The sequence below is a fragment of the Anopheles arabiensis genome, chromosome 3, assembly GCF_016920715.1.
Source record: "Anopheles arabiensis isolate DONGOLA chromosome 3, AaraD3, whole genome shotgun sequence".
NCBI classification, from domain to species: Eukaryota; Metazoa; Arthropoda; class Insecta; order Diptera; family Culicidae; genus Anopheles; species Anopheles arabiensis.
This window is the reverse complement of record NC_053518.1, coordinates 70,989,580-71,003,828: the sequence shown is the minus strand read 5'-3', so window position 1 is coordinate 71,003,828 and position 14,249 is coordinate 70,989,580. Positions and strand designations below refer to the sequence as shown.

Below are 14,249 nucleotides of genomic sequence, written 5' to 3'. Positions count from 1 at the left end.
TCTCCACCCTCCCCCATGAGTGCGTTCAACTTTAGTGGCACTGAAAGTCGAACGGGCGGACAAGGCTCGTCCATAAAGACACATATCATGTTTTGCGAAGCAACAACAAAAAAAACACTCAAACCTCAAACAACAACGGAACTTTCAGTGAACGGTTCGAAAAGCTTTCACATGGGGTGACTGTCAGCGCCCAACTGTCCTTCGTAAAACACACAACATCAAGCAAGCTGTGCGGGATGGTTTCAAGAGAAGCGACTGTTAAACTGCAGACATTAACGCAAGACCTTGAGCGGGCTTTTCTTTATCTTGCCACCGGGTGGTAATGATCACGTTTAACTCCAACGGCGCAAGAACAATCACGGTGAGCGCGTGCTGGATGGAGCGCCGTTAGCCTTCATCAAAATAAAACCCAACAAAAGAGATACTGCGATCTTGATTGTTTCAGTAAAGTAAAGGGGTGTGGAAAAAGTTGCTAGTTATTGGTGAGAAACTAATCATGTTACGGCTGCGTAGAGTTCGCTTGCCAAACTCCAGCATGTGCAATCGAAACAATTGATGTCTTGCGCGATCTTACTGCACTACCTCTGGTACATCAACTCATGGATTTTTCTAGTATGCTCTTCATCAAACAATTCTTCGCCAAAAATCTTCAAAAGTACATTCCAACAATTTTAATCAAAAACCTCATCATCACCGGCAACACGCAGGAATGAGTTTAAACTGTGACGGAAAAACGCAACTGGAACGAGAGTGTGCAAAAACCTCCAAGTAATAAAGATGAGTCACGGCCGCAAAGACATGTATGTACCACCATTCGGGCTAACCTGCTGCCTGCCACACGGGGACGCGCGGTGAGTTGTTGGATGGCACTGGCCTCCGATTGGATGCAATAAAACCGTTGCCACGCTTCCGACATCACACTCACACACTGGGCCTCGCTCGTCTCAACATGACACATAACCAGCTTGTTTATCACAAACCGTGACATCCTGTTTATCACTTCCTAATACACACAGCCACACACCATATGTGTGCCCTGGGATGGCGGGAAGACAAGAAGCATGTCCCCGGCCTGTGTGGTCTCTCCTCATACGTCCCCCCTTTCTTCCTGGATGACTGACGCTTCTTCTGGGCGTTTTTTGGGTATTACGTCTTCCCACCGTTGCAATTAACAAGACAACTCCGGCGGAGAACTTGAGAATGAGGTTCTGCAGCTCGCAGGTGTTGAAGAGCTACAAAATAAGTAAAAAATGATTAGGTCAATTGTCTTATGCTTCGCAGGCTCTTTCTAGTACACATTTCTCACGCTTTACCATTACCTCAGTGGACCTAACCTACAAATTTATCCAGAATTCCACATGCATCATCCTTCCATAACCTTCAAATCAATCCCGCTCATCAAATGTCAAATCAAAACTGCTATGACAGTCCACAGCCGCCATTACCGCGTATCGCACGCAACGGAAAACAAAATGGCAACCAGCCCCCCCTTTCCAACCCCTTACCTGTGAATCTTCTCCTGCTGCTGTGCCTCGTCGTCCAGATCGACGATCTGGAACAGCTCCGCCTCGCCGTCGCGCCCAAACACGCCGCCCGGGATCTTGCGCAGGAACTTCTTCAGCACGCTCGCGATCGTGTACACCGAGTAGTTGTCCACGTTCACCAGCCGGCCCTGCTGCAGGAAGTGGATCAGCTTCTTCATCGCGCCCTGATTGCCGGGCGCCCGGAACACATCCTTCCGGCACGGGGCCTCCTTGTTCAGCTTCAGGATCAGCACCAGCAGCGGCCCGGGGATATCGTTTTTGCACACCTCCTCCAGCGGCACGCCAAACTTTACCTTCTCCAGCCGGTGCGGGTACGGCGTGCCGGGATGGCCGCAGGACGTCACCACGCTGCCGAACGTTGCCGCCCGGCGGTGCATCCGCTGGGCCCAGCTGGACATGATGTTGGGGCCGTTTTTGGCGTTTCGGATTTTTTTTTGGCGTGCGGCGGTTTCGTTACTGCCACACAAACAGGCAGGAGAACGTTTTTTCTTATCGGTCAAAGCTGGCGAGATTCTTCAAGTTTCAAGATTTATGGACTATTCTGGCCCATACACTCGACAAGGAATCTGTGCGTACTTGGATTGCTTTTCACATTAGTAGAAGAAAAAAAAACCCCTGAGAACACAGAGGCGGTTGACGCATACACACACACGCGCGCGCGCACGCACACTCTCACTCTCTTGCTGCTTTGTGTCGCTCAGTGCGCCGCTCTCTGGTTGCAGGAACAACAACAAAAAAACGCGTGCAACTCGACGAACCTCACACCACGCACAATGCGTGAGCGACGCCTTTTCTCACACACACACTCACGCACAGAACACAATCAAGAGCACCGCAGTGGGGGGCGGGGGTTGTTTCACACGCTTTTCATTCCTTTTTCTGCACTTTCCTCGTTGCGATGGGCAGCGTAAAGCACCGGCAGCCGTACGGGGATCAACACTTTCGGTACCATTTTCTACCGCACACAATCACAGCTACACACACACACGCACTGGCACGCGCGAGGGAGCGTGTAAGCATAAACCTTCTTTTCACTATCTCGCTCGGTTTTTTTTTATTCAAAGCGCTGTAAACCGGCCAGCGACCGATCATCGGTGTGTGTTGGAGGAGCTCGTTTGCTTGTTAGAAAAGCACAATACACACACACACACACACACACACGCACGTTCGCACACACAGACTGCGACTGACTGACCACACACTGACAGCGGATGTCGTCGCCGTTTGTTCTTTTTCTTTCTTTCAGATTTACGATTTTCGATCTGCCACTATTGCGGACTGTCCTCTAGCGATTCGATTCATTTTCTTCATCCAGGAAGAAAATCCAGTGAGAGAGGGAGCGAGAGAGAGAGAGCGTGTGTGTATGAAGCACTCACACTCTTGCTTGTTGTACGCGATCTGTGGAAAACAGAAAATTTGACAGCAAAATAAGTAAAATCATTCAGCACAGGGTGGGAGCAAAAATGTGTCCTTTTTTGCAGCTTTTTTCACAATTTACACAGCACAATTTGCAACCGTGTGTTCCCGAGGCACTGGTGGTTGGTGGTGGTTGCGGCACACTTTTCCCATCAATGAAAACGCAACCATACGCTTGTGTGTCATTTCACGAACGGCTGAGATCATTGCGTGCGTGCGCGAGAGAAAGAGAGAGAGAGAGATGTGGTGTATGGGAAAATGATGGAGTGTTTAATTAAAGTCCGACGCCCGTTAGAGAGAAAGAGAGAGAGAGAGCCGGAGATAGAGAGCGAAAAGAATGGGAGAGAGCGCAGCAGCACTAGAAGCGAAAGGATGCCCCAGCACAGCGGCAGATCATCTATGGGAACGTGGGGCAAAAGGGCTCGTTGTAAAGGATGATTTGTCGTTTATTCCTAGCAGGATTAACCAGAGTATTCCCACCGACAAACCGACGTGACACTTCGAACAAAATTATTTTCATAAAATCTTTCCTAACACTTCCTCCGCCATTTGTACTTGGAAAAATTGTTTCTATCTAAGCAGCCGCGAACAGAGCTCATTTTGACAAAAGTGATCGCCTTCATTGCAAATGACAGTACTTTCGTGTGAGACAGTTTTGTAACGCAAGTGTCATGTCGGTTTGTCGGTGGTATTACTGCAGATTTCATTGGCCAAAAACTCAGCAATGAAATACATAAAGAGGCGAATGAGGCCAATCGGCTCAAGGCTTAATAAATAAAAAAAAAACATCTTACAGCCTGACAGCAGATAAGAAATGCAGAAATTAAATCGAATTTTCATTCAATATTTTCGCAGGTTTCAGAAAAGAACTTTACCAGTTCTCAACCGAGATTAGACGTCTCGTTGCCAATTCGTCGTTCGATCTTTTTCAGGTTCATCTCGTACGACTTTACTTAACACAATATGTATCATCATGGGCTCAAGCTTCAGATGGACCCGTAGAAAGGATTAACTATCCGGCTGCGTGGTTCTGAATAAAGTCCCAGAAGCCTGGATGACCACGTATGTTGTTATGCCAAATAGAAGAACAAGAAGACTAATAAGAAGAATTAGAAGAGGAATGTAAAGATATTCTACAGACTACCTGTAAAAGCAAAAGGTTTACAAAAACACCACAATTCGGCGTCTAACAATTGATGAAGTGTGGCCCCTTTTGAAGGGATAAATGATTTAGATGAGCAAAAAGGTCCACTAGCCTAGTTCTTGCTACATAAAAAAAGGAAAAAATGATCAATTACAGTGCTGTAAAAGTCATAAGAATAAGAGTCTAAAATAATTAATAGTAACTGTACCTAAACCATACATTCGAGCTATATTTTGAATTGCGAGCAATCTTTGGTAGACCCCAACTTGTGGAAAAGATGAGCAATATTGTACATATTCAACTCATATACATATTCATCTTGGCTTCATATATTTTTGATACTGAAAAAATGGTCAAATTTATGCTGCAAATTCCATGTTTTTCATTGAGTGAACATTAAATCTATTTACCAAGTTAATGAAAACAATGACCGTTGGGTCGCAAAAAGGATATAGCTGTTGGAACAAAAAAAAGGGATTTATTCCTGGGCGTCTGTTGGCACGTGGCACCAACGTCTCTTTATTGTTTAGTGTGACTCTACACAGTTCACTCAATTAATATTGAAAACAACCGCTAAACTATATATTTATCATAACTTTGAAAACCGATTGCTGCTGATTCCAAAATTCCGATGTCAAAGACCACATTTGCCACATGCCGGTAGAACGCAGCGCAGTCCATATTGCACCGTGTTCCCTTTAACACGCACACACACACACAGACACAGCACACACGCACGGTTCGTTCCACGCTTGACAGTGGAAGATTTTTCCAAAAATGCCCCCGGAGACTGACCCCGCTCACACACAAAAGATAGACAAAAAAGGCACACATTTGCTCGAGCAGCAAACAACAAAAAAAAAAGTGAGCACACACACACCATACATGGGACATCGTTTTCAATTGCACACACGCATATCAAAATTCCCTTTCTGGACCGCATCCTTATAACTCGCTCGCACACATACGCACATTCAATCGCGCAAAAAGGACTACCTTTACTGTGTGTACCATTTCACAAAAACCGGATTCCCATTTGGCGTGTGTGTTGGCTGTGTATCGCCCGCCCGCCTGCTGATTATTTGCAGAATCTTCGCACCTACCACAGAAGAGGGAAAGCTGCTAACAACACGCACTCACACACACGCACACACACAACACTGCACACGGCCCAAGTAACAAAATTCCTGCACGCAGAAAAATTCCCTCCCTAATCCACACAGGGCAGTCGAAGCGTCCGGCGTTCCGGTAAATCAACGTTTGCCATGCTTTTCCACGACACAAAACCCAAATGATGAACGGGTCTCTGGCTCGAGCTGACACTGCTCTGTTCAGTGTACACGCACCACAATGAAACAAAACTAGCGGTTTGGGCTATTTTTCACTCTCGCTTTTCGTCGGCGGAAACCCTTCGCGCTCTTGGCCACCCGAGCGAGAAGAGAATGAGAGAGAGCGAAAGAGTGAAAGAGCGGCCCGATGCACGGTGGTTCTTCTTCTCGCTTACGCTCGCCACAATTTTCCCACCCTTCAACTTTGTTTCAACGCCGCCCTGGGTGGTGGGAGTTGCTGCTGTCCGTCCGAGGTAGGCAGCAGCGCCACAAAAATCTCAATTTTCGTGGTTCATACACCGACCGGACCCACCTTATGGAGCTAATGTTGGAAGTGCATCTGTTTGATGGAACGCCACCAGTGAACATTTTAGCGGCAGAGGCAAAACGCAGCAGTCTGACGATACTCGGCAGTATCTCCCAAAGCAGCAAAACTCCGGAGAGAGAACCACCAACCAACCACCAAACCAAGAGTGTCACGGTGCTCCAAACTTTTACGGGGGAGGCAGAAACACCACGGTCCAAGAGCGGACAGTCCGCGGGGGCTGACAGCTTTCCCTCGGGCCACCAGGCCACTAGGCGGACAAGAATACTTTCTTTTCCATTCCCAAACATCAATCGTTTGGGTGGGAGGTTTTTTCCCAAGAAAACTGCACACGACCCGGAAACAGACACTCCCACCCCTCCCCCAGAAAGACTGTAATTTTGCTTCAAACACACACACACACACGGCGACGACTTCGTGTTTTAGGGCCTATTTCCCGGTACATCACATTTTAACACCGTTTGCGGAATACGGGCACCACACTCAGCCGGACACCGCACAACACACTGTAAACAGATTTTTGCTGCCCTCTGGTTTTCATTTCCTTTCTCCTCTCGCCCCGCTGCACCACTGTTTTCACACCACTCTTGGCAGGTTAATTTATTTTTCGAGGGGAGAGTTCTTCTTTAATCGACAAAACAACTGCGACCGAAAATTGCGCACACACACGAACGGGATTACAATTTGTCTCGGCAGCTCGGTGCACACACTATTGTTTGCCCTTTTTTCCTCGCCCATTGGTACCATACCAACGCCATGTTCATACACTCTGTGTGGTTTTTTCACCTCCACCTCCTGTGCGCTCTCGGCATCTCACCAGTGCGTTTTTACAGCTACTAGAACCTTTTAAACCCGTTTTCTTCCCACTGGCCCTACTGCCAGCTGCTCGTGCCACACTTTTACACCACTGGAGGATGGTAAAATTAGCAATTTCTACCTTGAACAATCACAATAAACACCGACCGAAATACCCGATTTTGTCGCTCCTGCGGACGCGCTCGCAATGATTCCCTGCTGGTACAGTGGATGAGTGGCGCCGCGCGCGAAGCGTTCGGGTTTGCACGGGCTGGCGCTCGCAGTCGCGCGATAAGGCCACTCACCACTTGGGCCCGATGCGCAGCAGGCCGGCAATGAGTTACGGGAAGTAAAGCTATGAAAAATGTAACAAATAGAGCATGTTTTATATTTTCTTGGTGTACTTTAAATACTTCATAAAGGATAGTTTTTTTTTGGGCTTATGCAACATAACAAATGTACGGAAATGCAACGGCACAAACCTGAAGCGTTTCGAGCGTTTTGCTCCAATGGCTACAGAAATTGTTAATTGGGAAGTGAGCTCCCGTCAGCGACAACGATCACTCATTTAGTACAGTTTGACAGCTGACAGTCGAGGACTGGGATTGACAATTGTGGAGGCATTTGAATTAGCCGTTAAAAATCATGTACAGAACATGTTTTGGGTTATTGCCATAATTCTTGTCTGGCGAAGGAAATTCAACACAGAATTTTTAAAAAGGTACCCGATTTGCCAATTTGGTGGTTATTTTTGGCCACACAAGACCCAAAAGACACATTTTATTGAAAACATGTTATGCCATAATTACGCATCTACAATTATTATCTGCAGCCGTTGCGGTGTACACTATAGCGACCGATTAGTTTTATTACATTCTATCAAATTTATTCTTCATCACTAATACAGTTTAATTTTGTTAGTGTTTCACATTTCTTCTGTGCGCCATGTATGTTTTATTTTTCGCTCCATCTCTCTCTCTCTCTCTCGCCCTTTGATTTTAGGTTTGATTATTTTCATCCACCAGTTATAGGCGTTTAATTTGATTTGTCGCAGTGGGCTGAGTTTTGAGGATTGATTTTACTTTCCCCGCCCACACGTTAGTTGCTGTTTCTCGTTCCATCGGCACCATCCTCCTCATAGCCTTTGTTAACTCGGGCACAGCATTGTTTTAAATTTTCCACTAATTGTTTCGCTCTGCAGCGTTTCTCAAACAATTACAAACCGATGTGCGTGATGGTGGCTATCAATTTTCCAAGATGATATGAATGTATTTCATTGTATCTTTGAGAATTAATTGAGTTTTTCTTTTCTTTTTTTATGACAAAATTGGCTCATTTAAGTCGATTCAAATTTCACTGCCCTCCTCCTATATTTGCCTTTCTTCACATTTGTCTCATTGCCCCGTTATACCCATCCCCAATTATTATCAGTAATACTAACACATCGCTTTTTGGGAGGCTTAAGGCCTCCTTCGAACACACCCTTCTACTCTGCTTATTTTCCGCCGTTCATAGGCCACACTTAAAAAATCGACAATAAACACGCCGCAAGGCAATATTTTGGAGCGCTACCAAGTGTAAAGCAGCAGATGAGGAATGAGGAGGAGAAACCAAAACATACAATGCAACTTCTTCTACGATTTATGTCCGATTCATTGCTTTCTTTTTTTTCTCCAGCAAATCCCAACATTTGAGCTCACATTAATGAACGGAAATCGCAGCTACTAGTGCGCTTAGAGCGGGAATATCACTACACATCAATGTCGAACGAAAATAGACCCCAAATAGGCATGTGGATGGACAGAAGGAGACGGACACACACTACAGACAATATACGGGTGAGATGAAGTTGGCCATCGAATTCTGTATGTGATGGTTGGCATCGGCATCGGCAGGGACCATCGAAATGTGATGATGATAGAAAGAAGCAGCAGCAGCAGCAGCTGTGTCCCTTGGGGCATTGGTGGGAGAGGAGACCGCTAATGGAGCGTTGTGGTGGAGCAATGGTGCTACCTGTGCGTACGGCGCTGCCGCTCCTGCCAGATCGCGTACTTCCGGTTGGCCGACTGGAGCAGCTGGTTCAGATGCTGCGTCAGCGAGGAGCCCAATGGCAACAGTTCTCTCATGGCACGGTCCTATAAGAGAAAAAAAAAGAATGATCATGATTTTACACCATTAGAGGCGCACCTTGGACAAGAAGGATTGTATTACCGTACCTCAAAGGGCTTCAGCTTGACCATTGCGAAGCGCTGCAGTATGTCGTGCATGCGGGTAGCTTCCGATTCCAGCTGCGGCGTGGTCGGGGGGAAACATTTCCAAAACTCTTTCAGCAGCTCCAGCAGCGAAAGGTAGAGATTACGCACTTCCTTCTCAATATCGGGAGGCACAAGTTCTGGAAAGCCGGTTCAATGTGCGTTAGTTTTAGTGACACAAACGATTGGGAAATTGGACACGCCCGGTTGAGTTTAAAATGTCCTCGAGCTTTAGTACGATTTACTACCGACAAAAAGAGACGTTCGGTTCGTGTGGAACTTGAAGCATTTCATACTCTACCTTGCCATTGACCAACCGCGATCGTAGCAAATTAACTGCGATTGAACACTAGGAGCAAGGCGATACATACCGGCCACCCCCGTTTCCCCCCCTAGCAAATACTTACGGGCAAGGCTTTGTTCCTGGAATCCTCTCATGAGCGCACCGCCCGGACTCAGGTCCCCGAGCGCACTGACGGCCGCCGCCGGGCTCACCAGCAGCTTGTGCGGCGTCCGGTTGCTCCACGTCCCATTGGCCGCCTCCAGTATCATCGCGTGGGTCGTCTCGAAGTCATGCAAACTCCCGTCGCCGCCACGCTTGGGATGGCCGGACAGGGAAGCATCATGCCCGCCGGCACTGCCGCCCGCTGCCGGTACCGGCCCATGCAGGTAACGTTCGATTTTGGTCAGATTCAGCTGCTTCACGCGCGACCGCTCGTCCTCTTCGCCCTCCAGATCGTCGTAGGTAATCTTGGCCTGAATACGAGCCCGCTTAATCGTTGGCTCGACGTGTACCCCATTCCGTTGGTCCGTCGTCCCACCGTTCGCCAGCTCGTGCGATCGCTTGTCTTTCTTGCTGAACCCATTCACCGTGTTGTTGTTGTTATTGTTGTTCGCTCCATCCGCCGGCAGACTGTTGCTGTTGTGCTTGTCCTTCCCATTCGCCACCCCCGTCTGTCCATTGGCGGCCGCTCCTCCTCCACCGTCGTTGGCCCCGGGCGTAGCGTTCAGTATCGCGCCGATGCCACAGTTGAGCGTCTTCACGTCCGTGCACGTCTTCAGCACCGAGAAGGAGTGCTGATTGAAGCGCTTGATCATGCTCTGGTGCACAATGTTGCCGCTGTTCACTGTCTGCTGCTTGGCGGTGGCCGAACTGCAGAACCCTTCCTCGAGCGTGTTGTCCTCGAACGCCCGTATGTCCAGCAGCGGATCGCCGAGGTTCTCCTGCACCGACTGACGCAGCTGCTGGTCGTCGATCTTGCCGCACTCGGTGAAAATGTCTTTGGTGCCGCCCGCCACGATCCGGTCCCGGTGGAAGTAGTGCGACTGGAAGAACTTGGTCCAAAACTCCGCCTCCGTCATCTTGGCCGGCACGTTGTCGGTGTGTTTCCGCTTCACGGCCGGGTACGTTTTGAAGATACACTCAATAATGTCCGCGGTCAGGTTGTACCGCAGCCCGTTGCACCCGTCCGTCTGCGGTTTGATGTCGGCCAGGAACGCGCCCGACACGCCAATGTCCTGCCGCACCGTTTGCTCCTTGTTCATGTAGTCTTTTGCGTGCCGGGCCCAAAACTCTTCGCTTGTCAGCACCTGCGTGATGACCAGATCTTTGTACAGCTGCAGCAGGGACGGATTCTCCGTGAGGATGCGGTTCTTCTCCTCCAGCTCCTTGTCGATCTTGCGCCGAAAGTTGGGCAGCAGCTGCTGCAGCAGCTCCTTCACCTTGTCCCGGTCGGCCATCTGGGCCGGCGGGCCGAGCCGATTGACGAAGTGGAACGTCGAGCTGTTGCCGTCGTGCAGCACGACCTGCAGCTGCACCTTCGGCTTGCCTTCGGGGGAGATTTTTTGCACTGGCAAGCAAAACAAAGGCACGTTAAACAGAACAGTTTTTAATGATTGTTTTGTTGCTTCTCTCCAATACTCACTCTTTATATCCTGGAAACGATGCGACACGGCAACGGTATCACGATGCTCCGCAATCCACGCGATCCGCTCGTTCATCACGTACAGCGTTCCGTCGCCCTTCTTGAACCGCACCTCCCCCATCTGCAGCAGCACGTCCTCCCGCGTTGTGGTCATTGTTTTGCTCTCTTCTTTTCTCTCTTTACACGTTTAAAGCCACCCCAGCGGGGGAGTTATACGCCGGGTTGGTTGGCTCTGAATTTAACGACCGCTCAAGTCAACCAGGCTGCTGCGGTGCGGCTGTGAATGTTGCTGCACCACCATGAAGAAGAAAGGAACAATACTTCTCCCTTTTTCGCGGATCTAGAACTCAATTTGCCTGCGGGGCGTGCAGCTTTGGGAGGGAAAACAATTTCTGGCCAGCTTATCGACCACGAATGTGTTTGTATGTGAATGTATTGTCTTTCTCCTAGGGAGGATGGAATTGGAATGAACAGCCTAAAATGAGAGTAATTAAAAAACAAACAATGTATGAGTCATTGCATCATCTAGCAAATAAAGGAATAAAAAAATAGTTTAAAAAAAACTTCTTTTTCTATGCATTTTCTTCATTTTAGATAGCGCATTGATGTATCAGTCATCTCCAACCATTTTAAAAATTTTGATTATGCACAAGATAGATGTGTTTGTATGTGTGTGTTCGTTCTCCGATTACGCCGCGGATCACAGGATCAAAAATTGCATCTCCCTGCTAAATAAACCTGTGATGACGACGATGATGCTGATGCTGATACGGTGAATAAAAGGAAAAGTTTAAAGTCTCCTGCTTTTTCAACAGCAACCCCTCCATCAAACCCAAATTAATCTCGTGGTATGCATGAGCACACACTTTCACATGCACACACACACACATACATGGGCGACACGGTCACGGATGTATGAATCATGGGTACGAAAATGATGGGCTAAATGCGATTTAACGACCCTTTGTTAAACCGCCGGTGCATCGTCGTATAAAGAACGTCAAAAAAAAACTCTTGATTTTACACATTACGAGCACTGTTACAGATTTATAAATTAAGCTCATTTGATTGCATGTGATTGTAGATTTTTTAAAAAGATTATCAACTCGAAACACACACACTTGCTTCGTGAGAGCATCCAAAATGACTTTAAAATACCAAACGAGACAATTTTACATTGACCAAGTTGGATCAAGGTTTGCCGAAACGAGGGCACCATCATCGCACACACCATGAGCAGCCTTCATCTTTTACAAAACGGGCACCACACACCGTTGTAACATAGCAACATAGTTGGCACGGCCAGAGATGCCCCTTTCTGATAATCGACACCATTACGATACACTGTTGGCTGTCCGCTTGTCCGTTGCTGCTGCTGCTGCGGCAAAAGATCACTTTTCTAGTTTCATTCCACCTTACGATTTGCGATTTACATTCCAAGCACTTACATTTATCTCACAAGAACGTCTCTTTGACTATTAATCGCTCTCAAGAGTCTCTGAAGAATTTGTAAGATTAGTTTCGTTGCATTAAAATTATCAAACTTGCAACCGAAAATGCATTCTAAGCACCATAATCACTCATATTCACATAGAATTGGCTCCGAATCTAGCCTTCCGCCGCACCAGAGAACGATGGACGAACAACCCACCGCCCGTCGCACGAGTTCATTGGACGGTTCTGGAAAATCCACCCCAGCCAGCCAGCAACCGATCCGTTCGGGCCCGTTTGGCCACAAAAGTGGCCCGAAATTGGCACCAACTCCAGCGGCCACCCGTTCACCGACCATTCCAACGCATTTTGCCGCAAAAACTAGCCCGAAAGCACCCGGTTTGTACCTGTTTTCCGACGCGTTTCTACGGAGCGCCTATTCCATGATGTTCTACCGCCGCCATGTGCAATTTCGTTCGACAGGAACGTTTTCAATTTCATTGCCGCTACACACCACATAATCACATCGCACACACCGCTGGCGCTAGTATTCAGGAAATCTTTCCATGGTAAATTTAGACTGGTTCCCCCTTTGGCAGTGCCGCGACCCGGTGCGCACGGGCTGACAGTGTTCGGTGTGACAGCGCGTTCCCGCCGAGCGCACGGTGACAGAGCTGTCAGCCGGTGTCAGTTGTGCTGCGCACGGTGCCGTTAGGCGTCCGTTAAGCGTCTGTGGTCGAATAAGAAATGTGCTTGTCTAAAAATCAGAGCATTTTTTCTGTGAAACGTTATTTGATGGATGCCATTTTTAAATACAATTTGCTAAAATAATAATATCAATGTTTTTTCTTCTAAAATCCCAAAGTAATTGCCGAAAAGCAGAAAAAGTTCATATAAAAAAATCATATTTCAAAAAAATGTGTCTATTTAGCTTTTTTAGACGACTTTTGAGTTTTGCCAAATTGTATGGAAGAATTGCCAAGAGCAGCAAATCGAATAAAACGAATAGAAAATAATCTTCATGTTTATAACCAGGGCCAGGCCTAAAAGCAATCAGACAAGTTTGTCACATATTTTAGACTGGTGCTGCTTAACAGCATTCTAGTGGTGGAATGATACATCAAAGCTGCATATGAAGACACTACCCAAGTGCCACAAATCCACTAAACGACCACTAAACGGCTTCTAAACGACTCAAGCACTCTACCTAAACGGAATATAGAAAGACTTCGTTTGGCAGACGGCAAACGACTCATGCATTCTAAAAATAGCAAAAAAGCTGGTGGCGCCATCTGTTTGTGGGATACCCAACCAGTTGAGCTTCCTCGCTTGGAGGAGAGCTTTCTCATTTCCTCTGTACTGTTGTATGGTTTCGCATTGAAGTTATGCATCGCTAGAACTAGAACGGCGATACGATTGTTTAAATACTAAACTCCAACGGAAACCACCAGCACTGAAGCAAGTGAGATTTGAGTAATGGTCGTTGGTGTTGATACCCACGTATCTGACCACACGACCATTCATATAGATTTTTGCTCAGAAAGTTATAAGGCTATATAGATGATAAGATGAAACTTGTCGAAACACATTGCAAGAAAAGGATAGCAATATAATGATGAGTTGTAATACGCCATCTATTGATCAAACCAATGAAGCTGTGGAGCTTTCATTTTTTTTCTATGGATATTCAATTTTCCAGTCGTTTAAGCTTAATCTGTGGCGCTTGGGTAGTGACGTGCTCTTTGGAGCGCACCCACGCCTCCAATCCAACTCCGGCTATTGTTAGCCTGAGTCCGAATACTGCAAAATCTGAACTACTATTACTACCTGGAGTCGGAGTCGTCCGGAGTCACCCAAAGTCCTTGGGAGTGGGAGTCGTCCGGAGTTGTCCAGAGTCATCTAAGTCGTTCAAAGTTGCCTGGAACCACCCGGAGTACTTGGGAGTCGGAGTCGTCCGGAGTCGTTTGGAGCCGGAGTCATTCACAGTCGTTCAGAGTCGACCAGAATCGGGGTCGGGCGGAGTCAACAGGAGCCGTCCGATGCAATGTGCTTGTGATCAGATATTTTATTTCATTATGTTTTTTGGCTG

General features: G+C 47.4%; 2 protein-coding genes across 11 annotated transcripts in view; both read right to left on the bottom strand.

Moving 5' to 3' along the window:
* Nucleotides 1-6,805, bottom strand: part of LOC120899795 — a 41,651-nt gene extending 34,846 nt beyond the window's left edge. For 5 of the 9 annotated variants that reach the window (XM_040306020.1, XM_040306021.1, XM_040306012.1 and 2 more), the window contains exons 1-2: nucleotides 6,695-6,805; nucleotides 1,506-2,942 (exon numbers count right to left, since the gene is read on the bottom strand). In XM_040306020.1, coding sequence (XP_040161954.1) covers nucleotides 1,506-1,942 — 437 coding nt within the window. In that variant the 5' untranslated portion in view covers nucleotides 1,943-2,942; nucleotides 6,695-6,805. The other 4 variants (XM_040306015.1, XM_040306014.1, XM_040306016.1 and 1 more) reach the window with 4 other exon arrangements.
* A 607-nt stretch (nucleotides 6,806-7,412) lies between these two features.
* LOC120902277 (general transcription factor IIH subunit 1) lies at nucleotides 7,413-12,737 on the bottom strand. Of its 2 annotated transcripts, XM_040310887.1 has the most exons (5): nucleotides 12,568-12,737; nucleotides 10,730-11,204; nucleotides 9,212-10,654; nucleotides 8,769-8,944; nucleotides 8,562-8,687 (listed from the first exon to the last, which is right to left on the bottom strand). In XM_040310887.1, the coding sequence occupies exons 2-5, from the start codon at nucleotides 10,881-10,883 to the stop codon at nucleotides 8,562-8,564; spliced, it is 1,899 nt and encodes a 632-aa protein (XP_040166821.1). In that variant the 5' UTR covers nucleotides 10,884-11,204; nucleotides 12,568-12,737. The 2 variants fall into 2 exon arrangements, with proteins under 2 accessions (XP_040166822.1, XP_040166821.1); XM_040310888.1 differs by lacking the exon at nucleotides 12,568-12,737 and having other exon boundaries at nucleotides 7,413-8,687; nucleotides 10,730-10,883.
* Nucleotides 12,738-14,249: the final 1,512 nt, after the last annotated feature.

Excerpts from the sequence above, each read along its gene's own strand:
- LOC120902277 (XM_040310887.1), bottom strand. The coding sequence starts at position 10,883 with ATGACCACAACGCGGGAGGACGTGCTGCTGCAGATGGGGGAGGTGCGG. Across the intron at positions 10,655-10,729 it reads TCGTTTCCAGGATATAAAGA|TGCAAAAAATCTCCCCCGAA; the intron begins GTGAGTATTGGA and ends TTTGCTTGCCAG. Across the intron at positions 8,945-9,211 it reads CCAGGAACAAAGCCTTGCCC|AACTTGTGCCTCCCGATATT; the intron begins GTAAGTATTTGC and ends CCGGCTTTCCAG.